The sequence below is a fragment of the Vigna unguiculata genome, chromosome 3, assembly GCF_004118075.2.
Source record: "Vigna unguiculata cultivar IT97K-499-35 chromosome 3, ASM411807v1, whole genome shotgun sequence".
Taxonomy (NCBI): domain Eukaryota; kingdom Viridiplantae; phylum Streptophyta; class Magnoliopsida; order Fabales; family Fabaceae; genus Vigna; species Vigna unguiculata.
The window spans coordinates 56,534,026-56,558,836 of NC_040281.1; the positions used below are offsets into that span (position 1 = coordinate 56,534,026).

At 32.2% G+C, this 24,811-nt stretch overlaps 4 protein-coding genes across 7 annotated transcripts; all 4 read right to left on the reverse strand.

Moving 5' to 3' along the window:
• Positions 1–1,493: 1,493 nt before the first annotated feature.
• On the reverse strand, positions 1,494–6,113 carry LOC114178296 (ubiquitin carboxyl-terminal hydrolase 22-like). The gene is made up of 3 exons (XM_028064117.1): positions 5,011–6,113; positions 4,737–4,861; positions 1,494–2,804 (listed from the first exon to the last, which is right to left on the reverse strand). The coding sequence occupies exons 1-3, from the start codon at positions 5,889–5,891 to the stop codon at positions 2,032–2,034; spliced, it is 1,779 nt and encodes a 592-aa protein (XP_027919918.1). The 5' UTR covers positions 5,892–6,113; the 3' UTR covers positions 1,494–2,031.
• A 2,347-nt stretch (positions 6,114–8,460) lies between these two features.
• LOC114176121 (protein bfr2-like) lies at positions 8,461–10,541 on the reverse strand. The gene is made up of 3 exons (XM_028061058.1): positions 10,251–10,541; positions 9,127–9,191; positions 8,461–8,986 (listed from the first exon to the last, which is right to left on the reverse strand). The coding sequence occupies exons 1-3, from the start codon at positions 10,350–10,352 to the stop codon at positions 8,647–8,649; spliced, it is 507 nt and encodes a 168-aa protein (XP_027916859.1). The 5' UTR covers positions 10,353–10,541; the 3' UTR covers positions 8,461–8,646.
• A 3,330-nt stretch (positions 10,542–13,871) lies between these two features.
• On the reverse strand, positions 13,872–16,289 carry LOC114176204 (actin-related protein 2/3 complex subunit 3-like). 3 transcript variants are annotated; one of them, XM_028061161.1, is made up of 5 exons: positions 16,146–16,289; positions 15,993–16,060; positions 15,776–15,878; positions 15,418–15,687; positions 13,872–14,191 (listed from the first exon to the last, which is right to left on the reverse strand). In XM_028061161.1, the coding sequence occupies exons 2-5, from the start codon at positions 15,993–15,995 to the stop codon at positions 14,049–14,051; spliced, it is 519 nt and encodes a 172-aa protein (XP_027916962.1). In that variant the 5' UTR covers positions 15,996–16,060; positions 16,146–16,289; the 3' UTR covers positions 13,872–14,048. The 3 variants fall into 3 exon arrangements, with proteins under 3 accessions (XP_027916962.1, XP_027916960.1, XP_027916961.1); XM_028061159.1 differs by having other exon boundaries at positions 15,770–15,878; positions 16,146–16,288; XM_028061160.1 differs by having other exon boundaries at positions 15,993–16,151.
• A 3,452-nt stretch (positions 16,290–19,741) lies between these two features.
• On the reverse strand, positions 19,742–22,885 carry LOC114175823 (monogalactosyldiacylglycerol synthase 2, chloroplastic-like). Of its 2 annotated transcripts, none has more exons than XM_028060640.1 (8): positions 22,292–22,885; positions 21,473–21,644; positions 21,125–21,286; positions 20,904–21,045; positions 20,595–20,819; positions 20,455–20,517; positions 20,284–20,358; positions 19,742–20,200 (listed from the first exon to the last, which is right to left on the reverse strand). In XM_028060640.1, exons 1-8 carry the CDS (start codon positions 22,575–22,577, stop codon positions 19,943–19,945), a joined length of 1,383 nt encoding a protein of 460 aa, XP_027916441.1. In that variant the 5' UTR covers positions 22,578–22,885; the 3' UTR covers positions 19,742–19,942. The 2 variants fall into 2 exon arrangements, with proteins under 2 accessions (XP_027916441.1, XP_027916440.1); XM_028060639.1 differs by having other exon boundaries at positions 19,748–20,200; positions 22,314–22,878.
• Positions 22,886–24,811: the final 1,926 nt, after the last annotated feature.

Sequence of the window (24,811 nt, forward strand, 5' to 3'; positions counted from 1 at the left end):
AATTAAAAAACTACAAAATGACACGTGGCCGCCGTGGTCCATGACTGTTAATGATGTAAATGGTGTTATCAAAAAAGACTTGAACAAAATTGACAAAAATTAGTACATTTTTTAATACAAAAATAAAATTAGTATTGATTTGATAAAACGTGACAAAAATTTTAGACCACAAAAATATTTTAACCTTTTTATTTATTTTTGTCTTTCCAAAATTAAAATTTACTAATTTTTTTATGATCAAATTACCCCCAGTTCTTTAATGTTTATGTGTAAATGGAGAAAAAAAAAACAATCATTATGAAATCTTAATTGTTTAAAATAAATTATAGATAAATGAATTGTTTTGTTATTCTTAGTTTCAGATTCTTTAATTGAATGGTATTTAATCTTCTTAGTATGTTATTTAATTTTCTTCAAATAAATGTTATAATAAACTTATTTTTTCCAAACTTCTTGCTTGAGTGTATTTATTTGACTGACGTATGATCAGTTGAAAGAAGTAATACGGACCATATAAATAAAATATTTAATTCAAATTAAAACAAAAACAAAAACTTCTTTAATTTAAAACATCTATATTCATATAGTACTTAAACTATACTTATTTTAATTTAAAAAATTCAAAGTAGTAAACTAATTAAGAAGTAATATTTAACTACACAATTCATCTATCACAACATACAGTTCATTAAGCATAAAATAAATAGATCACATTCATATTTATTTAAACAACTTTCAATTAAAGTTAGTTTATACATTAAGTTTAAACAAAAAATAAATCATAAAATTAGTATAGAAATTAAATATGATAAAAAATTATACATAAAAACATCTTAGTATAAACACTTGTAATAACATTTAATATATATACATATATATATATATATATATATATAAGTATATATCAAAATAATTATTATTTTTATTCCCTGTTAATTTATATTGATTTCAAAAACTTTAATTTTTTATTTGTATTAGGAGAAAAATAAGTATAATTAAATATTAATATAGTATCGGTAATTTGGATTTCTTATAAAATAATTATCAACAAAATAAATTAGAATTATATAAAAGTATAAAACTATAACAAAAATTTATATATTCTTGAAATCCATATAATTTTATAAAATGTTAATAACCAATTTAAATATTATTGAAAATTGTATAAAATAATTAATTCATAATTAATTAAATTTTAATTTTAATTCAATTTCATTTTTATTAAATATCATTTCTATTTCCTTCTTTCATTCAAACAATCTCATTTTTCTTTTTCATTTATTTCTTCTTTCTTTATCCATTCTCAACCATCTGGAGAACATATTAGTTCACCAAGAAGTTCAAATAAAATATTTTTATAATTAAAACGATGCTCAAGTTTACAAGTAGAATAAAAACCAAAAAGTATTTTAAGTAATTTGTTACCTTACAAAAAAAAAATGTTATATTAAGTGTTTATTTATGGATCTATTACAAATGATATAAATGATTTCTTTACTGAATTTTCTGACTACTTTTTCTTCAAGTTTCAAGATTTATTTGACTCAATTACATGAGCAGTTTGTTGTATTTGAGGTGTAACCAGCCAATTCAGTCGAGTTATTAAATTCATCCGAAAAAAAAGGGGGGGCTGGATTATATCTTTATCAACCAATCCAAGCAAGCCCTTAAGCTTAACTCCAGCAACCAATTGGCATTTGACGATTTCGTAATTGTAGTTCTTACATATCCATAACCTCTAATGAGTATTTGCAAAGCCCTCCAACCACTGATTGTCAAAGCACGGGAAGAGAAAGGGAAGAGCATAAACAATTTTCGAGTTTCCAAAAAGTTGGAGTGCCTAAAAAATTCTGGCTGGTTTCTAGCTCCAACTTGAAACTATAAATTAATCTCTGAAAATGATGTGAATGCAATATATTTTCCTTTGCTTGTTTTTCCTCATGTATGAATGTGAAAGTCATGGCATATCATTGGAATGAAAATTGATATTAACCATGGCATATCAATGATTTGGAGCTTCTCTTATTGGAATCATGAGGCGACCTGTTTATCAGTTGCTTTATAGTAAAGCATCTTCTGTACATAGAACATCATGTAACACTGTGCAGCCCTGACAATGTTTTCATCGACTTGAGTAATCCAAGCATCATCACACTTGTACCATCGATTGCTTAATCGCAGATAAGTAACATAATGGCCAGCATCTAGTTTACCAGTGTGCGTCACAACGGCAAACAACTCAAACTCTGAACACAACTCATCTGAAGCATCAGGCTCATCCCCATCAAAAGGAAAGATTCTGTTCCCAAATCGACTCCTTAAAATTGTTGATGAGAGATATGGCGACATGTCCAGTGAAAATGGGAACTGTAGGTAGCGATCCACTTTCCTGGACATCTTTCTTGTTGAAGAATGCTCAAATCTTTTTATATGAAAGCAAGAAACAAGGGGAAGTTTTCTTATTGACATCTGTTTGAGTGTTTCTTGCCTCACCTGACACTGCCGGCAGAAAAATTTTTGGTCAGCTCCCAATCTCTCTGCTCTTGTAAATCTCTTCAAGCATCCAGTCAAGGTAGATGTTCCACAGTATTGGCTTGAATTCATGCAATCAGCCTCACCATTGCAGGAATGATTTGATGTTGCAGTAGCCGTTTTATTAGAAACCCCTTGATTCGGTTCCAAGTCCAGTGAGATGTCTATGCATGGGTCGTAAGTAGTGGATGTGAAACCACAGGCCATACATGTAACATCTGATCGCAGAATACCAGAGAATACTTTATGAGCAATACAGCAATCACCATTGCCTGCAATATCAGTGAAAATGTTGTCATACAAAGATGCTTAATAAAATGACGCCAGATTAAGAGCAGATCTTAGAATGAAGATCGTGTACATTTCAATAAACAAAGGTAGCAAACATGATCCTTGTACTAAGGTGATATTAGAACTTAGGTGTTCAAATGCTGAACGAAATTCCCAAAAGGATTCCTAATTGTACAACCATTACCCTGGGGTAAAATTAAACTTCTGGAAATGAACAAAGAGAAACAACTCATCTTCTTTGCAATTTAAATTACTAGGAAATTTTGTACACAAGATAGATTTACATTTTTTTCTTAACATCATTAGAAATACAGAAAATAAAAGACAAAGCTTGAAAAACCACGACTAACTGGAACTAAAATTTTACAGTCGTCAGGATTTGTCATATCCTTACAAGCCAAGCATCAATACTCTGTCTAGTGGTCTAAAGTAATTTAACATCTAATAGCCTCTAAATATTATGTATGGGAGAACTTTGTAGCTTACAGTTAACTCCAGAACATTTCCTAGTGTTTTATCCCTAGGTCCTCCAGAGTACAGGAGTCCAGAACAAAGACACATTATCTTAAAAACATAATTGATTCTTGAACGGCGAACCCACTAAATTTGACAAGCTCTAATCGAGAGAATAAGGAAATGGTCTTGCATTGAAACAAAGGAGTGCCAGCGGAAGACAGATGAAAGAGAATGAGTGTTTCCATGTGGGACTAACACTCCAAAAGAGAAAGAACCACATCTTTCGAGGCTAAAATCTTAGCTCAGCTTTCAAAGAAATCATAGTACTGACATTTTTCATGGCCTGAAAACTAATGCAACCTTCTCTCCAGGATAGGACAAGCTTTGGAACTATAGCCTAAACAAGGTAAAAAGGTGGAGTTAACATTAACATCATTTGGTCTAGAAACTCCTGTATGATGAAACGAATAGGCTAAGCAGAAATTGACTTACACGGACTCACAGGAACGTAGCAGCTAACACCATCACGACAGCAGATTGTGGTTGAAAATTAGCCCTAAATGTTTCAGCAATTGTCAACTCTTAGAGCAACAAGCAAGAGACCTAAACCCTCACCCTGCAGTTAAATATTATGATAACTCCGTTATCTTAAATAGTATTTTGAATTACTTTGAAATTAAAAAAAAAATGTCAAAGACATTGAAGATAGCAAGACAATGGTGCTATATTGGTAGTCAATCTTAATCCGTTTGGTTGCAACTATAATTAATCTGAGCTAATTCACCAACTTGACACAAATTGAAAAAAGGTAACAGATTGACTTCTTAGTTCTTACACCATCTAAAGATTGAGTTCTTAACAATCTAATGCTAGTGCTCAATAGCATAGGGATCAACATCTTAACTCATTACAACTTAACCATACTAATTTTTTCTATAAAACGGGATCAAAGTAGGTAAACATGTTAAAGAAGACTCTATGATGGCAATAAGAGGAAAAAAAGATTGGTGTTACAATATTCCCTATATTATTTTTTAAGAGATACAGCTACAATACCCTAGCCGAATGAGCTACAACTAAAATACACATGTTAAATACGAGGGAAAACAACACAGAGACCACAGCTTCCACAAGAGTTAGACAACACTACAAACCAATGTTAAGCAAGCAAGGCGGGACTGGTAGACTGGATATTATCCACAAAATGATATGTTGTATACACCAAAACTAACCAGCTGAGATTCTAGTAGCACAAAGTTCAGAAGTGTCAACATTGCTCACATGTTTTAATTTTATTTTGATATTACGCTTGAATTGAATATCCCATGAGATACTAGAATAAGTGGCTTTATACAAGAAACCCCCTCTTTCCGAACAAAAAAATAGCATAACAGTAGCAAGCACTTCGTAGAGGGTGAAGAGAATAATAAATGGGTGTCACAGTCAGAACACATTACCTTCACTATCTGGCTCACGCCGACCCTTCTCCACCTTCTCATGGATCCCATCGAGCATGGAAATGAAGAACTCATGCGCATCCTGTTGTTCATAACTGGCAAGGTTGGCTGCGTGCTGCCACCAACTGAAACATTACATCAATAACCAGTCAAAAAATTAAACTTTCTATAACAAATTGACGTAAAAGAAACTTAGATCCTAAGTAAGGATTTTGAAAAAAAAAACATAACTAGTTCTATTCATTCACAATTTATACTACATCACCATACGCACCTGTATAAAAACTTAGCGGGGCTGTAGGGAACGCGATCTCCAGAAAACACAGCAGAGAACATAGCATCCATATCGCAAGCTAAGCATATTCGCGCATTCTTGTTCCCATTATTGCCGCCATTTCTCTTCCCAGCAGCGCCACCGTCTCCGTCACCGTTGTTCCTTTTCTGACAGAAAAACCGATTATGCCTATCGCTCAAAAAGTAATTCCGCAACGGCGGCGTGTGGAGCAGCGCTTGCAAAACCGAGTTCATGAAGCACGTGTTTCCCAAATTGTTCAGTCCGCGCAATCCGCGCGGCAAATCCTGCGAAGGATCGGCAGCGTCGCCGGCGATCGGGCCAGAGCAGCTCCCAATCAGAGCGCGCTCGCGCAGATCCGGCGCCCAGGGCCGGTAATCCACTCGCCGTTTCTTACGGAGATTCTCCGGATGAGACGACGGGATCGCCGGCGGAGGATCGGCGCCTAGAGTCGACGCCGCGGTCTGAGCGATCACCACGGCGGCGTCGAAGTCGCGATCGTAGACCTGGTCGCGGCACGCGCAGCAGAATAGCTCGGCGCGGTCTACGTCGACGGCGATCTGGTGGCCAGGCGGCATTGAGGCGGCGTGAACGGCGGCATGGGAGGAGTCGTCGGCGGAGGTAGAGTGGCAGGAGACGGCGGCGCAGGTGACACAGGCATATAAGCGGGAGGGGGAGGAGAGGCCGCAGGCGCCGCAGCGGGGGACCTCGTCGGGATCACGGCGGAGAGCTGCACGGCCACCGGGAGGCTTGATCCGGAGGCAGCTATGGAGTGCGAGAAATGGCTTGGTGGAGGTGCGGCGGAACTCGGCCAAGTGGGGACAGGGCTGGGGAGAAATCTGAGCGTTGATCTTGGGGGACATGGCGTTGATAATGCGGTAACCCTAGGTTTGAATGGCATAAGATTCATGGATGGGAGAATGAACGGGTGAGATTGTTGTAATGCATTGAGATTGATGAGGTTCCTTTCCTTTCTGTGTGGGGGCCGATACTCCACTCCCTATTTCACCTTCTGCTCACTCCTTTCTGCCTACTCTTCTTCCCTACTTCTCTTCTGTTATTCTTTTATACAGTTTCCTTTCTATTTTTGTAACAATCTAATTATTTCTTATCCATATTTCTGTTATACATTTTCTATTTTCAATTTATACTAAGCAAATTTCATTTCTCTCTGCATAATTAATAATAACATTACTCATTTATACTTTCAAATAAATACACTTTTAAAGATTTTATTTCTACAATTCTGTTTCTTTTCATTAAGTCATTTTAATAATCAATCACTTTTTCATATATAGCTACTATTATATTATTATTTTTTGTTCATGGCTAACAGTTCTAAAGTAAAAGTTGTCTCTAATAATATAATCATATAAAATAATTGTTAAAATATTTCCCATAGAATAAATCCCAAAAAAAAACCAAATTCCACCTAACAATTTTAAACTCATTTCAAAACAGGGAAGGTGCTGGAAACAAAAGGAGACTCCCATGTTAGACTTGAGTATATAAATCATAATAAAGTGCTTTCAAAAAATTTCTTTTATATGAAAAAGTGTTTCAAAGAACTTTATGGGCTACAATAGTTGGTTATTAAATTATATATACTCTTGTGTGACTCTGTGTTTCCGGTGTTAAAACTTGTCTATTATGACGAAAGATTCCTACTAGTTATGATCTTCATGGAAAAATAATTAGTGAAATCAATCCAATTAATAATTTCATTTACTGAATGGACCATCGGACCATCGGCATCTCAAGCCCACTGATCCATTAAACAAGGCTGGTAGGGCTTGCACACTAAATAGACCATCGATCGATCAGCCACACAGATGAAACAACCTATAAAGGGGAACATCGGTCAATCGGCCACACATGAAACATTTCACCGGCCAAAATACAAGTTTGTAAAAAGGACCATCGGTCAATCGGTCGCACAACTTAAATACGTTTCATTACTTAAAGCTGTTAAATCACAAAGATAACCCGCCTGGCCAAGCGACCATCGGTCGATCGGCCAGACAGAAAACCTGGACCAGTCAGTGGGATTAATTAAAATTAAACAAGTCAGTAATCACAATTAAGGGATCATTGGACCGTGATTAAGGAGCCCTAATTATGGGCCCACACCGGAAACTATAAATAGGGCCCAAAGGTAGGTTGGTGAGAATCTTAATTTCGCATTTATTACAACTGTTACACTTATCGACCGATCGGTCCCAAAACTGACTTAAGCATCAGAGCCTTTTAGACAGGTACACCGATCGTCTGTTCGACCGATCGAACGAGGAAGAAGATTGCGCGAAGCGGGAGTTTCAACAGATTACTTGGAGAGGAAGTATCGAAGAGAAAAGAGTAAAATTAAAATGATATAAGTAGGTGTTTGGTCTCTATACCCGAAACAACTTTGATAAACAAATACACGAAGATTAGAGAGTTATAAGTAGAGATATTGCTAAAATAAAATATTATAACTCTAACAATAAATGTGTTGTATACGAAGAATTCTACTTTTTTTACATGAAGTAAAAAAGTTAATGAGTCCACTGATGGAGTTTGCCAGTCTCAAGTTTGACAATCATGTATGTCATAGTACAAATGACAAAAATCTTTCCCTCTTTAAATATAACGACATTCTTTCCTTTATTTAAAACTAATGATAATTTTTTTCTCCTTTCAAAGATAGTGACTAATTTTTTTGTCTATTAGAAGATAAAGACATTTTTTTTTCTCTCTTTTAGGACAAAGTAGTTGAGTTTGTTTTATTTCTTGTTTCAGTTTTAATACCATTTTCCTTTAATATTCCATTGTATTTACTTTTAAAGGACACATACATTGAATTTGTAATGAAATGACTTTATTGACACAATGAACAAAACCACCTGCATTTCCCATCTTAAGCAAATTAAGCTTGCCAGTAAATAGTTACAATAATAAACATCCTAGGCATTTATACTCAGAATCATGTTCTGAGCTATTCCATTACAAGTAAATGTACCAAATGATGAATACCAGCAATTATGTGATTAGAACAAATGACCTAATTTAAATATAATAAAAGCAGCTATCTACTCTTCAGTCAAATTAACTAGGATCCTATTCATGAACCATAAGCTCAAATGAGTCGAGTTACTTTTTGAAAAAAATAAATATTTCCATCAGAAGAAAATGAAAGACAGATATCGAGTTAGAAAAACATCAAAATTAATAGTAACCAAAACCTCAATATAGAATCCAAATTCTATTATGAAAAATGTTTTTTCTGGATTCTCAAGTGAGAGTTTTCACAAGTGAGTTTTTTTCTGGATTCACAAGTCTGCAACTGAAATCATATCGAATGGAGAAACCAAACAGATGATCCAAGATAGAATTGCAATTGATAGTTATTAAAAAAAACACTTAGTTTTGGTAGCGGCAAAAGATAAGAACTGGTTGGAAGAAGGTAAAGTCTTGGAAACAATGGGAAATATTAATATAATGATAATCATAGTTGACATATTACTAAAGCAAGATAAGTCTACTCAAGAACGTTGCTAATTCATCTGTCCTAATCACTAGACTCGACTCAAATGCATATTCCCCGGAGACAATTTCCTACTAACATTAGTTCCCACTTTCTCACTTTCTCTTCTTAGAAGGTGGCTGGGGAGTTTCCTCCTCCTCTTCTTCCTCATCTTCTTCTTCATCTTCCCCATCATCATCGTCATCATCACCATTGTCATCATCATCATCGTCCTCGTCTCCATCATCACTTCCTCCACCATTAGTCTCAGGATCATCTTCAGGATCCCCTTCTTCATCAACTTCTTCAGCAGAGAAATCTTCATCGTCGACATCATCGTCATCCTCCTCGTGTCCTTCTTCATCCTCCTCATCATCTTCATCGTCCTCAGTTCCGCTGTCATTCTTGTTTTCTAGATAAGCATGTTTGCTACCCAAAAGGTTGTCCAAGGGAAACCTGACCAGGATTTAAAACAGACATAATAATCATTAACTATTTGAAATGAGGTAGATTTGACGTCCTTAGAGTTAGGAGATATGTAAACGAGAAAGTAAAGTTTTCTATATTATTGAGGTACTTTTTCAACTTATTCTTACCTTCCACACGTGGGAATCAAATTTGGTGATACTGGATTAGTGATATTGGACAAGAGATATCCAATCTGAAAGGAAAATAAACAGAAGTAAATTAAAGATATCTACTGAATTCCATGCAATAAAGGATAAATACCAACAATAGTTCTGAAACCAACTAAACCCATGACATACATGTGCAGACACTTGCTATAAGTTTTTTGGATATTCAAGAAAGAAACAATCACGAAAAATTCTAAAATTACATACTTCAAATATAGCTTCCAACTTTTCAACAGTTTATCTCATCTCAAATCTCAAATCCTAAGACAAAATGAAGTGTTGGAAGACAGAACAACTAACGGGGAGTATAAGTGAACGGTAGTTCTTTTGCAGAATTAAGAGAAAATAATTTGGTTTCCTTTTTTTTTTCTTTTCCTGTGTTGCTTGTTTTGTAGCATTAGGAGAATCCCCACTATTCCTGTTCGTGACCAGTACACTGACTTTCTTAATGTCATACTAGCTAAAACTGAAAAAAGAAAAAGAAAAAAGAACCATTGTTTGCAGATACTATCAAAGACATGGCAGGAATAAGCCCTGTAAGATCCCATCCCACAGTAGCAAAATGTCCCAGCATTTGTCCCAACTCACACATCTTTAATTGGAACCCCAATCCATACTTTTTGACATGGCAATAGTTTGTACTTTGAACAAACAAAAACAATGCCTCTGATAACATACGTACTAATGACAAGCAGCACAGACACAGAAAGCATAAAACAAAACATATTGCACAAAAGCCTGAAGCAAACAAAGAAAACATCAACGAAGGCCAAACAACGTCAAATTGAAAACGGGAGGTAGAACACAAATGGAGAACAAACAATATACTCACATTCAAGACAGTTACATGAAACATAATGGTAGATAATCCCTACAGTTAATGGCAAACACTTGTATGAAAAGAGGAACCCCTGTTTTGACCTAACTAAGCATGGTATTCCAAGCATGCAAATCAGTGAAACAGCTGAACCCTATTTCTGAAAATACTTATTCAACTATTAATATACTAAAAAACACAGTAAAAAAGGTGGAATTGAAGGAGCAAATGATGTGGAAAGAAAAGATAGGTTTTGAAAGAGAAATACCAAAGCCATAGATTGCGCGGCGGCGAGAATAGTGTCAGCTGCCACAGCTTGGAGAAGAGAGGGCATTTGGAGAACGGTGTGAATTGGAATCTGAAGCTCCATTGCAGAAACAGTATGAAGCTGAAGCTGAGAGAAGACAAGTCAAAGGGTTTGGTCCGAATCTGATTACTGATTATAGTAAACCCCACATTCTCTACCGTTTAGGGTTTTTGTGAACCAAATTGCTATTGCTACTGCTATTTCTATTGCCACTCCTAATTTCGATACTTCCACGCCACACCTTTTTTTGTTTTTGGAAGTGGCTACAACAATTTCCTTGAATTTGAAGGCTTTGGATCTTGTGCACCTTTGGGCTTGGGCCCTTTCTTATTTTCTTTTGCCCTCAATTTACGCTGCAATTATGAAGGGACCATTTTTGCAAGGGTTTTCTTGTCCCTGCACGAGTTACAACTTAAACATTAATTGTAACTTGTAAGTCGATAACAACAAAATTCACACTTATCCATGCCACATTTATAATTTTATTTGATTTTTAATCACAATTAAAAACCATTATTATATTTAATTTTTTTAAAATCATTTTTTAGTATATATATTAAAAAGCACATTGTAAATAATTTTTTAGTTCTAATTGATTTACTAATATTTCTAATCAAATAAATTAAAATAATAAGTATTATTATATGTGAAATTACTTTATTATAATTAATAATTTAAATTTAATTTATAAATATTAATGATTTAAGTTATAATATTATTATATATTTATATTTTGTAAATAATATAATATATGAAAATTATTATTTTTTATTTAGAAAAACTTACTAATGGGTCAACCCATCAATTTTGAATAGGAATCAAAGCAAATTAATGATCGAAAACTCTAACCCCATTCGTCAAATTTTGGTGAGTTAGTGCAGGTCTAAGTCTGTTTTAATGGGTAACTTTTTATTTTAAAATAAAATAAAAAAAAGTAATATAAGAACATATACAGTACACCTTGAAAGAAATCATTATAGTTAAACATAATGCAAAAATTCACCATTTTATTATTATTCAAAACATAAAACTAGTGTATAAAAAAATGTAAAACATAATTCAAACTTTTTTTTTTGTGTTTTGCTCATTTTGATGTATTATTTCACCAACTACTTTAAATAAATATTATTTTCATCAGTTATTTTTAAATTAATCAAATATTCTGTTAACAGTTTATTTTTTACTTAACACAATATTTTTTTAATAAGTACTTTTAACTTTAAAAAGTATTATTTCAAAAAGTAATTATTAATTGACTATTTTTTGCACAACAACAATAGACACTTTTGGATTATAATTAAATGTTATTATCAAACAATCACTCATAATTATGGTGAATAGATTGTGTCAATAGTGATAAATGGATCATAAAATTATTCACCGGACACAAATATAGTCTTTTCGTATACAAGATTTATATACATTCTTTTAGTTTGAGAAGTGAACACAAACAACGTCTTTATGAAGCTTTTAACAAGGCAAAAATTTTAACACCACAAACTACTCAAAACGATTGCTAATAATAATTATATATGAAATATGTTTATAAAATTAGTTTACAAGTTAGTTTGTAACTACTTATTATTAATAAAATCTTCATTTTCAAGTTTGGAGTCAATACATTAGTTTATTAAAAGTATTTTATTAAAGTACTTGATGACACAATATAAACATATATAATTACATCATGTTATTATGTGAAAAAAAATAGAAAATAAGTATTATGAAATTATTTTATATTTTTTAAAATAATTAATTTTTTGTACATTTCTTTTATTAAAAGATTATATATTTTTTTTATTTGGACAGTAATTTTGTTAATATAGTTTATTTAATGAGCATTAATTAATTTCTTCTTTTGGAATTTTTTATCTATATAAAATTAAAAATAAGTAATAATATGTAAAAAAATTAAAAATAGAAAAAAAAAACTTAATGTATCTACCCTCTTTTCTTTCTTTTCTGACCACATTTCATAATTTCAATTTTACTCTTTACAATATAATTATTTGATAAAATTTAAAAAATTAATGATTACTTTTACATGTTTTATGTAAAACTATCAATCTCCTTTCTTTTTTCTCATACATCAACCATTATTTTTTTTCACTCATTTTATTTTGTTTTTAATAAATATAAATTATTTTATATATTAACTTAATAATATTACATACAAGTACGATAATACATGTGTTTATGTTATTAATAATAAGACAATTAAGAAAGTTTCTACTTAAATGATATAAACAAGACAAAATGATAAAGTAATTTGTAATTTTATAAACGAAAAACTTCTAAAATAAGATATTAAACATTTTCATAATTATCAAAATAATTACAAATTACTCAAACTAATAGGTAATTTATTCAATTTACCAACTACATTCATATAATCATTTTTTCAAGTAAAAAAAATGTTACTACTATTATTTTTATTAAGTTTTTTTTTCTAATTTCCGTTTTATCTGAAAACTACGAAACAAGGAGCCATAATAATTGGAGTAAAGCAAGGGCACTCAAGATTTGCATATTCACAAAGCATAAACCACATAACAATATATGATAATATTAAAATCAAAGGAGGCATACAGATAAAAATAAATAAATAAATTTCTTGTTCTTGAACTTCCTTCTTTCTTTTATTTGACATTGATGGAACATCATTTTCTCACGATCAAGTTTTTTTTTTTTTTATATATATATTTAACAAATGTTAATTAGTATCTTTTTAAGTAGAGGAATTAAACTCACAATTTCTCATATTTATTTTCAAATCTTTTAAATCAATCCTATATCTTTCAAGTGAAAAAAATTGAATTCAGAATCTCTCTGGTTTCCTTCCAACTTTTATCACTCTGTCAACCTTGTCACACAAGTTGTACTCATGTGACAATTTTTTCTTTTTCTTTTGGCAAGGGAACTATTTATAGTATTCGTTGTTAATTCCTCGTCTTGACTTCAAAAATCAGATCTGGAGAGTACTTTTAGGTTGGATGTTATTTCAGAGCATGCAAATTTGTAAATGATAGAAAATCCCTGTTTTCTAAACGGTAATGCTTAGTTTTATTTTTATGACGGGTTAAGAACATAGGGTATAAAAAAGTTAAGGCTTAGGAAAGAATAGACCACTTTTACTTCACATTTGATAATGGAATGGTTTCAGATGAAAAAGTATCTACTTTTTATCCTTATAAATTATATATAAAATGATTATAGAAGAACATCTTTTCCAGAATTTCTTAAATAGACAGAAATACCTAGCATTATCATTGGAAAGAATAAGAAAAAAAGAACAAGATCCAGAAACAGATACTCTGAAATATATTTAGTACATATCTGAAAAAAAAAAAAAAAAACTGAAATAAAATCTTCAGCTATCATAATGCAGACTCATTATACTGATAATGTGAAGCTGAGGTGTGACTGATGCAGTTTTGCAATACTTAATAGACAATACAACTAACATAGTGATCACCACTTGCACAGACAAGGTTGGGGACATAACCCCGATTATGATTATTGACTTCATTATATGAGGGGCAAAGAAGATGCCACCACTAAAAAAACTGTGAAAATGGGTGCTACCAAGAAAACAGTAGTTTGAATATAATCAAATAAAGATGGAAGTTTCAAACCAGACAACTAACGACACGCCTTTCAATAATCACTATATTTTTTTATTATCAGATCAACTGTATTTTTTAAGTGCATTTTTCACAGCACAACCTATGGTTTAAGAATTGCATGACCGCCAACAGTTCAAGGAATGATTATATTCATAAATTTCCTCTTTGCAAATGCCAACCACCATTTATTTGGAGTGCCATTTGGTCTGTACGCAACGCTTAATATCCTCCCACTTGTTTCTTCCCTTATCTGCTTCAAATAATTTTTGAACAATTCTGCATTTGTTGAGATCACAAAGCTTAAAATACAGAAATATGAATCTAAATAAATACATACACACACACGTGTGTGGTCTGTAAAAAGGTTGAGTAAATTGCAACTGCATCAGGTAGAGTAAACAACAACAATTTATAAAAGTTCAATCTAAGCTAGTATGAGCAATCTTAAATTCTCAACATGTGAACAGTGTTCTGACGATCAATCATGTAAAGCAATGGCAATTGCACTGAGAAACATAGATTACGTTCATATTAAACGAGCTTCAACACACTGTTGGGACAATGACAGATTATCAGTTATTTGAAAAAATATGTAAAAGTCGCTTGACTTGACTCTTCAAAAAGGCTCAACAATACAAGGAAATAAAAAACCTACATATATTGGTATAAATACAAGCTGAAATTTCCTCATAGATGCAGAAAGTAATAGAACTGAAGTTTCCATTCCAACTATTTTTTTACACATCAAGGAAGTACCTACAGTCTATTTTATAAAGTATTCCTATACTTCCTCTTTCATTTAGTTGGAATCTGAGCAGCAACGAACCTGAACAACACTACAAAATTTGGATTACAGCAGCCATATAAAGTAACTTAATAGCTAGTGAAGTTAGTTGTTTAAAATGAACCTCTCTGAATGACAGTTTTCCAAACTTAAGTCATCTCTTCAGATCACTGAGGACATTTGGTATCACTCCAATCCATGTTTGTATTCTAGCAGTTATATTAGATATACCTATCTGGCTTCATGGCTAGAGCTATACATGCATCCCTACTTTCAGAAGACTTATAACGAATGAAAGAAGATACTCGAATAGTTCATTATTTGCCAAAGACTACACTTTCCTTGTGCACTAAAATTCATAAAGATTAAGCTTTGATACAATTTCTTGTCTTTAAAACAATGCCACCCCCACATTGAGACATATACACACACTCATTTGTTCATGCGAGTTTAAAGTGAACTTAGCCAGCAAATGCGAAAATGGTGTCAAATTTTGGGTAAGCAATTGACTGAAAAATACAATGATTAAGGAAAAACTCAAATACAGTTTTACTGACTATTGTCCTGAGTGCAATGGCGAAGGAATCAATAAAAACTTTCCACTTTTGAATCCTTAACACCTCGGAGTCGGACACTAATTAAATGTTATGATTAAGCTAAGCTTATGCGTTTATTTATAAGAACATCAAGGTGAAGGAATAGTAATCACAGGATTCACCTGCTTCGTCCTGTGATTGAGGAAGGGGGAAAAGGCCCGGAAATGGAAAGCCAGACTCTCCAGGGACAGGAACCTTTTCGAGACCCAAGTTGATGATTGCCTTGGTTCCTTCAGCCAAGGTTCTGCAACCTTCAAGCCTCTTGAGAGCGATGTTGATGTAAGAGGTCAAGTATATGAGAAGCTTATCAGCAGGGCTCTTGATGTCAAAGTTTCTGAAGAACACATTGGCTCGAAAGAAGGTGATGGCTTCATCCACGATATCAACTGTATCTGTACCACACATCACAGTCAAAGCATATCCCATATTCAGAAACCACAAAAAACAGAACAGAACAAAAAACAATAGAAAAACCTTGACCCGAAACAGGAGCAGGTCCCTTGATGTGGCTCTTGAGAGGAAGAAGAGGACACCCACAAGCTCTACTCACCCCATCCTCATTCACAAAACTAGAGTGATAAACCTTTCCACACATAATAACAAATGACAACAATCATTTTCAATTGGGAATCAAAAATTGACAACGCCCGAAATTATGAATTTTGAATAAGCACGAATTGAATTGAATCCCTCTTACCATGACTGTTGTGGCCACGATAAGAACAAGGATTGCTCATAAGATTTCAATTGCAACCCCAAGCGTTTCTGAAAATGGAGGAAAAAAAAAACAATTCAAGCATGTAACTACGTATTTGTTTGGAATGAAACTGAGAAATTGATAAACGTGTACCAAAACATCAAAAAGTGGAAGTAAATTAAGATGCCAAATTTGTCAGGTGATGTGAAATCAAGATTGTGGAAAAAGTAACTATAAATGGGAAAGGGATCTGACAATTACGATAGTGGTTAGTTTATTCTTTATTACAAACGTCAAACTACATTAAGAGACAATACAAGTAAACATTGTATCAACGTTGGTAATTTATTCGGGCCCACGCCCCACTGTAAGCCCAAACTAGACGATGTAGCAATCACTTGGAGATCGTGAATTTTTATACAGCAAGATTTTGTATGTTATGTAACACCGAATGGTGACAAAAATAAATAAGTACTCCTGTAATTATGCTAAACATGTCAATAATCTAGTAATCAGGTTATAAAACTAATTGAGCATTGATTAAATCAGCTATAATCAAAGGCTATGAAGAAAACTATAAATAAAAAGGGGATAAAAATGTGGTTGTTGAAACATTTTTCTCACATTTATTATAATATTAATTGTTATTGTTGATTAAATCATTACTTATTTAAGTATCAAAGTCTGTGTAGCATGTACATGCGATGTGTAGCATGTACATGCGAGGACCACTAGATATACGATAAAAGAACCGAACGGATAATAAAAGAAAGAATTAAAGATTGGACAAAATTGTTAAGTGAATATCAAACCTTGTAACCGAAATATTTATATTATGTATGTAACTTTAATCTTACCTCCATATACTGCATAATACATCATTATTGGCCACTTGGTGTTTACAAGAGACAAACATCAACATTTCTTATATTTCTTACATGGAGGTGTTCAAAATGAACTTTCTTTCACGTAAGAATAGAGATAGAGTAATATATTCTTTTTTTAATTTTAAAATCTAATCGCAAATTTAAAAGATCTCTTATCTATATTGTTTGCTGGTGGAAGTAATCACCAATCCATTTACACCAATTTATTACATATACCATAACTACAAAAATTGTCCTCATGGGTCAACTTAATTTTTAGTTATAAAAACCCACGTCCTCAATATAGGTCAAAACATCAAACAGGCTGCAACCCTAACTTGTGTTAGAAACAACGTTCTATTTTGTCTTATTTGTGTTAATGCAGACCATCTTAACAAGTTCAAGTGATTATTAGAAATGATATTTTAGTAAAAATTAAAAAATAACTTTTATTATTTTCATTAAAAACATATTGATAATAAGAGATTGTGACCATCACTTATATCAACGGTGGTAACAAGGACAATCATATAGAAACAATTAAACAACATCATAAAACAAAATAATAATCTCTTAATTGACAAAAAGTTAAATAAGAAATTAAGATTTTTTAAATTTTAAAATGCTCAATAAACAAAATATTAATAAAAACTTAGTTAAAATTATTAAAATTTATAACGTAGTTATAACTTAATTAAACATGTTTTTCATTGTATAAATAGTTACCGATTTGTCTTTGCACAATAATAAAAATTTAAAGTCTTCCTATCCTACTACAAAAGGCGAAGACAATATTTTGAATTTTGTATATTTTAAATAACTATTTTTATAAATATAAAAATAAAAATACTGTTTTGTATAATATAGTTAATCAATCATGTATAATTTACAATGAATTATATATAGAATAAAATTCAGTAACTTTTTTGTTAATGTGTATACATAAATAACTATTTAGGTTTTGAATATCTAAATATATTTTTTGTATAAATGAGACAAAACCAATCACGAAAGAATTCATTATGATGCAAAATCAAGTAAAAACTCGTATATTACGTATATGTGTGTTATTTTTTTTAATAATAAAAATTTAAAAATATATTATTATTATTATTATTATTTTAATCTAAAAATTGGTTAAATTTTAATAAATATTCAAATGATAAAATGATTAATTTTAGAAAACGATTAATTAATAAAGAAAATCGATAAAATGATTATTTTAATTCAAAAAGCGGTTATTAAAAAAGTAAAAATATAGTACAATATATATATATATATATATATATATATATATATATATATATATATACTAGCATAAACACAGGTGCTATCGCACCTGTGTATGCATTGTTTAAATATGCAGGATATTATACCAGTAGATGATAATATTGTAATGTTATTAAGTTAATATATAAAATAAAATTATATTTATTGAAAATAAAATGAAATATATTAGAACAGATGACAGAATAATCATTAATAAATAAAGAAAAAAGAGAAGAATGAGAGATAGTCTATTTTAGAAAAAGTCTGTAAAAATAACGGTCAATTTTAAAAATTTAATAAATTATTATATTTAAAGGGTAAAATCGGTATTTTGAAATGTGGAAACAAAAAGGGGAATCCCCTTTATATATTGTTATAGATATATATATATATATATATATATATATATATATATATATATATATATATATATATATATATATATATATTATAAAGTAAAAATCTCTATGATCCATCTTCTAGTTCCTAGTGTCTTCTCATACACACAGAAAAATTAATATTGGAGATTATCTACACAAACAATTTTGTTGTGAAAGTTGAATCAAATTTTGGTTATTGGATGGAGCTGAACAATACCAACTATTTTATACTTATCAACATTATACCAATTAAACTGGATAATAATAATTAAACCATAAAATAAATTAACCAAACAAAATCCCAAATTTAAAAACTTACCTTCTTTGTCTTTGATGAGTAAGACCATACACTGCGAAATGCAAACGATATTTTGCAAAATGTAAAAAAAGAAAAACAACCCTAGTAAACCGCTAACATGTGAAGCTCCATTTATGGACCCATTAGAATTATATGCTTTGTAGGGGTTTGATGGAGTGAGAGAAAACAATTAGATTTGATGGATTTAAAGATTTGAACACATTTTAAAATTCAAAGATTGCAAATAGATTTATCCCATAATGGAAATTTAAAGAATAGAAACATACCCATCATTTAGCCCAACATTGCTTTCGCTCTCATTTTTGTCCTCCATTTAACGAAGACTTGGAAAGGGAGGAAACCTAGCATTTGAAGGGATCTTAATTTCAAAAATTTCTAAAAAACGGATAGGGGTCTACCTCATATGAGGGATAATTTTTTTATTTTTTATTTTAGAAGTGATAAATGACTGAAAAACGAATAAAATGAGCTGGTGTCAGAAAATTAAATGAAATTAAATAGGGGTAATTGGACAAATTTTCTAGTAGTTTGTTTTCCTTGTTTTATAATATATTCCTACTAATTAAAATCCTCATTATGGTTAATGCAATGAAGTTATAATAGAGGACAACCAAGATATGCAGACATTAGAGCTGGAAAGCCTGTGATTGCACGTCTATAATAGCTCACTTTTTTTAATGCGATTCCAACGTTTTCATGCTTATAATAAAGATATAATTTTCTTGATTTTAACTCAAGCTAAATGAGTTATGCTTCTTAAAGTTGAAAATCTACACCAATGCTTCTTTTCTTTTTTTTGTTTGGTTCAAGAACCCGACAAATCTAATAATCCTAGTTAAATACGATAATGATTTTGCTTATGGTATCGCACGGTAAAGAAGTCCCTACTAGGCCAAAATTGACCGTTAGATAGAATTACGAAAAAAAAAAATCTAGTGTAGAATTCAAACATTCTTGCAGTTACAGGCAAAGCATCTCCTCACAACCACACAAGCATACTTGTTTACTACAATTGAATCTTAGCATAGATAAAGAATGATATAAATAAATAGAGCTAACTGTACAAGTGAATTCTAAATGGAAGAAAGGTACCATGAAAGAAGCACAAATAATGAATTAAATTAGGCTAGTAAACGACGAGGTCAACAGGTATGGAAAATTTGATGGCTCTCGTTGCCTAGCAAGTTCATCAATGTCCCTCACGATGTCAAACACCGCCTCTGGTTGTGCTAATTTAAGTGCTTTCTCTGACATGCTTTTCAGCTCATCTGATTTCGTGGTGAACCATTCTGCCACCATTTTTGCTGTTTCCTTAGGACTACGCGTGAACACACCAGCTCCATTGTCAACCACGTACGGCACGTTACCCTTCTCCTGAAGTTTTTACCACACTAGCATCTCAGAATCAACATGGAACAGTAGAAATAAATAGAAGAAAACCCAATTTAACCACTCACCTGTCCTGGGATATAGTCGTTGAGAATTATGGGAAGACCTCTGATCAATGCCTCCGCTATCGTACCTGGTCCAGCCTGAAAATTTCAACCAACCAATGAGCCTAATTAGCCTAATTGCTAACGATAACAACATATGAACGAGGAAATGAAGATCAAATTGTTGTAACTTGCTTTTGTTATGATGCAGTCACAGGCTCCCATCCATTTGGCCATCTGGGTCTCAAAGCCTCTGATCTGCAGAATCAAGAAACAAAGTTTCAGTGAGTGGTATGCTCATCTGCATGATGTTAAAAAACCAAGAAGTAACTTACCTTTACTGGAATCTTCCACTCGAGAGATTCAAGGGTGGATACTAAATTCTTATTCCGACCACATATGATGACTAACTGTCCGATTGGTTTTTCTGCCTCTTTGTCGTAAAGTGATTCTCCCAGAGCCTTTGCAGTTTTCTTGACAGGGCCCATTCCTTCACCACCTCCCATCAGCAAAACTGCTGGCAAGATGGGATCCAATTCGAGTTCTTCTCTTAATTGATCCTGTATGAAAAGACAGAGTAAGCAGCAAGAACCAAAGAAAAAGAAAAACAGCTCCTATGATGTCTTTAACATGCATACAGATACCTTCACAAGAACCGCCCTGGCAAAAGAAGGCCTGATGGGTAAGCCGAAAACACGGATTTGAGATTCCTCAAGGCCATCTAGAGCTGCTTTCTTCGCCACCTCTTGTGAAGGGCAGTAACATCTATTCACCCAAGGATGAAACCTGGAAATAGAGTTAGAAAGTTTATCAATGGAATTTACTTCAAAGCAAGAAAAAAAAAAACTGCAAAATTATATTTTACCACGTAGGATGGCAGGTACTAAGGTCCGTGATCACTGTCACAAAAACAACCTTATCCTGCAAACCTTGCCATTTCAAAACCCACAATGGAATATGCTGCATCAAGGGATGGACGCTGATGATTATATGTGGCTTGTACTCCATCAACCCCGCCTCCACCTCCCTGAGAAAAACAGAGTACTTATAAATAAGAACACAACGAACATAAAAAAAAAATCTTTTACAGCTACAGAAACGAATAGTTCTTTTTACCAGTAAAGCGGGAACCACCATTTTTCACATCTTCCCTTTTCACTGTCAAAATTACTTATCAAAGCTAACCAAGAGAAGTATGAGAATAGGAATGTACCTGGCATAGTATGCAGCAATGGCAGCCAAATAAACAGAGTGAATCCATCTAGGAGAAGTACTGTGAAACGCAACATTCCATAACTGCACATGCTTAACCATAAATTTATATTGCCCCTCCATGTCATTCAACGGCCACCCGGTGTATTCCTTCCAAACATCCTTAACAAAATCTGAAAATTCAAAAGTTTATTTAGACCACCAATGAAACATAAATGAAAGAAAAACTTCTTGTTGCCACGAAGTTCTGTCTTTCCCCCCAAAAAAAAAACAAAAAACTGCGCAAATAACTCCAAGAAAAAAAAAATTAAACGTAGCGACAAAGTCCGTGCGTGACGGTAGTGCAAGTCATGACAAAATGTAAGGGTACAGATAACGCAACTAATCCAAAAATAGTTCGAGATTTGATAATTCGTCTGTTTAATTTAGTTTATGAACTAAATAAAATTCGTCTTATATGATCATCTAGGTACAGAGATATCATTAAATTTTCATAATTAAGTTGAATTAATTCCATATTATGTTTCCTTCTTCTTTTTGTAAACTAAGTAAAAATTTTAAATAATTGTAATTATAAAACAAATGGAGTTAATGAATTCAAATGAAGCTTGAATCGAATTGAATCATGTTAAACCTGAAACCAAATTCCAACAAAGTTAATTCTTACAAAAAACACAAGGAAGACTCCATTGCAGAACAAATTTCGAAAGAGAAAAACGAATAAAATAGGTTAGAAAAAAAATTAAAAGAAGAAACCAGCGTAACATAATTTGTTTTTTTGAAAAATGAACAAAGAAAGCAACAGATATCCAGAAGAAACTCAAAGGGAGCGACAAGATTACCCGGTATTCGTCACCGAATTCGATCTGAAAGGCGTCACGAATGGCTTCAGCGGAGGCTCTGTGACCGCCACCGGTGTCGCTCATGAGAATCAGCACGTTTTTTGTTCTTTCAGCGCCAATCTCCATGAGTTCCATGCCTCCATCGCTGTCATCGTGGCGAGCGTCAGTGCCACGCTTCTTCTGGCTGGTACTCCCATTGTAGTACCCTCCGAAGACCTTCTCCGCCATGGACTTTCTCGGCGAGGCCGCAACGGAAACCTCCATGTGTCTAAAGAAAGAAAGAAGGAGTCAGGTAACGGTCAAAGCCGTTCCCGCCACTGGAACTGGCCGGGCTTCACCGGCGGAGAGAGAAAGAGGGAGAGTGGCAGCGCGTGGTGTCAGGGAAGAGAGAGGGCATGAACGACTGGTGCAGATTTGGCGTTATTGGAGGCTTGTATAACGTTAGTTGGTTTGTCTGATGTTATATGAATAATAATGGCAGAAAAAGGTGTGGGAATTATGCCATGGAATTTTTGGCATCACCACATGATAGCTGTTGGATTTAACTCTCCTCATCGAATGTTCTCATCGCAAGATTCGAATCTTGGTCTTCTTTATCTCACTCCTCCAATATCACTTATTACACGCCACACACTATTATTAACTAGCTCTTATAAAACTATCTTAATGTAATTAAATGCTATTAATTTTTTTTACAAATTAAATTACAAAAGTGTAAAATGCATTAGTTAACTTCTTTCGTAATCTATATTTAACTTATAACCGGAGTATCTGAAAGAGTTAAATGAAAATCGAGAAACGGTTGAAAAAGTATATTACTGTGATTATGATTTGTGGAGCATAATAATGAGCGCTACACTGCAATAATTGGTGTGTTTGATGCTTTTAAAGTTATCATTCCGCTGTTCACCTGAAAACTATGGGTTATGTTTTCTTATTGATTGGTTGTTGAAACATGTGGTTGGACTGTTTTGCCCTCGTCTCACCATGCCTTGTAAGCAAGGAGCTAGTGCTCTCTTTTGCTTTTACGGTAACTGAAATGTAAATTTCGCATCGATGTGGAATTTCGGGTTTAATCTTAATTAACCTGTGCTTTTTAATATATTGAATTAGACATAAATATCTTTCTTGCATTAAAAAAACACAATAATTTACATGCAAGTAAATAGCTCTCTTATGTTTTCGAAGATTTTTTTTATAATTTATTTAATTTTTTTGTATAATACAAGTAAGTATGATAAAGAAATATTTACAAATAAATACTTAGACGATGACCATTTATTTGATATCCTTGGGAAAACACCTCGATCAATACTTGATTAATTTTTTTTATATATCTATTTTCCTTTTCAAATAGTTATGAAAATAAAAAAACGGGGAAAATTTTATCTATATTAGATGAGATAGTTATTTTTTAAACCAGGTAATGCAGGGAAATGCTGAGACTTAACAATATTTGGGAGTATTTTATGTTACTAAAATAAACTAACTTATTATGTATTGTTGAAGACGTCTGGTTGAGAATTTAATACTTAAAGCATGTAAATTGTAAATTATCAGTTGTTTATTTTTATTTTTTTTATAGTGTAGACTATCAATTTAAAGAAGGTTGAATATATTATAAAATTCTTAATTATTTTGTTTTACTAGTAAGTCTTTTAAGTTTTAACCAGTTGTAATTTTTATTTTAACATTGTATTTGAATGTTGTAATACCAAGTTAACTCACAAAAAAATAAGACGAAAGAGTATTAACTCAAACAACTTAATATGATAATATATGATTTATTTTGTACAGGTCAAATTGTGTGTTTGTTTATGAAAGTGTTCCACCTTCAACAAATTAATTATTTGAAATTGATATCATGATATTATTTATCTTACTTGTAAAATGTTCTTATTGATTAAAATTTTTGAAATTCACATTACCAAGTTAAAATCTAATTTGTGGTTTCTCATATTAGATAAAAAAAAATTCTAGAATCAGAAATATCTTTAGTTCGAGAAGCATCTAAATCATATAGATTAAAATATTATCCGGTGAAAGGTTAAGAAAAAGTTTTACAAGTGTGAAACATATTTGTTGTACATTTATTTATGGCATCAATTTATCCTAACTTACCTCCTCTTTTAGATAAAAACTATATAGAATGAGTTAGGAATCATTATAAGATGAGACTATATATATATATATATATATATATATATATATATATATTAAAAAAAATTAGGTTAAGATTAAATCAGATACACATACGTAGGTATTGAATTGAAATAAAAAGATATATATGGGACTAAATCGAAATCAACACAATGACATTTGATAGTAACACTGACACGTGACATTGTAATGCCATGTGGCACTAACAATGCCACGTGTCACACGTGACATTTTTAATTTTTTTCAAAAAATTAAAAATAAAAAAATAAAAAATCACAGACTGACACATGGCACGTTGACTAATAACGACGTTAGTCAACTCCGTCTGAAAAAGACCT

What these genes read in the sequence shown, in the direction of transcription:
- LOC114178296 (XM_028064117.1), bottom strand. Translation starts at nt 5,891, where the DNA reads ATGTCCCCCAAGATCAACGCTCAGATTTCTCCCCAGCCCTGTCCCCAC. An exon ending in CCCGCTAAGTTTTTATACAG is followed by an intron (nt 4,862 to 5,010) that starts GTGCGTATGGTG and finishes GTAATGTTTCAG; the next exon opens with TTGGTGGCAGCACGCAGCCA. An exon ending in GCGTGAGCCAGATAGTGAAG is followed by an intron (nt 2,805 to 4,736) that starts GTAATGTGTTCT and finishes CTGATATTGCAG; the next exon opens with GCAATGGTGATTGCTGTATT.
- LOC114176121 (XM_028061058.1), bottom strand. Translation starts at nt 10,352, where the DNA reads ATGGAGCTTCAGATTCCAATTCACACCGTTCTCCAAATGCCCTCTCTT. An exon ending in CCGCGCAATCTATGGCTTTG is followed by an intron (nt 9,192 to 10,250) that starts GTATTTCTCTTT and finishes TTTTCCTTTCAG; the next exon opens with ATTGGATATCTCTTGTCCAA. An exon ending in TTGATTCCCACGTGTGGAAG is followed by an intron (nt 8,987 to 9,126) that starts GTAAGAATAAGT and finishes AATCCTGGTCAG; the next exon opens with GTTTCCCTTGGACAACCTTT.
- LOC114176204 (XM_028061159.1), bottom strand. An exon ending in TGCTCCTGTTTCGGGTCAAG is followed by an intron (nt 15,688 to 15,769) that starts GTTTTTCTATTG and finishes TGTGTGGTACAG; the next exon opens with ATACAGTTGATATCGTGGAT. An exon ending in TCAATCACAGGACGAAGCAG is followed by an intron (nt 14,192 to 15,417) that starts GTGAATCCTGTG and finishes CAACAAATGCAG; the next exon opens with AATTGTTCAAAAATTATTTG.
- LOC114175823 (XM_028060640.1), bottom strand. Translation starts at nt 22,577, where the DNA reads ATGGAGGTTTCCGTTGCGGCCTCGCCGAGAAAGTCCATGGCGGAGAAG. An exon ending in GTGACTGCATCATAACAAAA is followed by an intron (nt 20,359 to 20,454) that starts GCAAGTTACAAC and finishes TGAAATTTTCAG; the next exon opens with GCTGGACCAGGTACGATAGC. An exon ending in ACGACTATATCCCAGGACAG is followed by an intron (nt 20,201 to 20,283) that starts GTGAGTGGTTAA and finishes TAAAAACTTCAG; the next exon opens with GAGAAGGGTAACGTGCCGTA.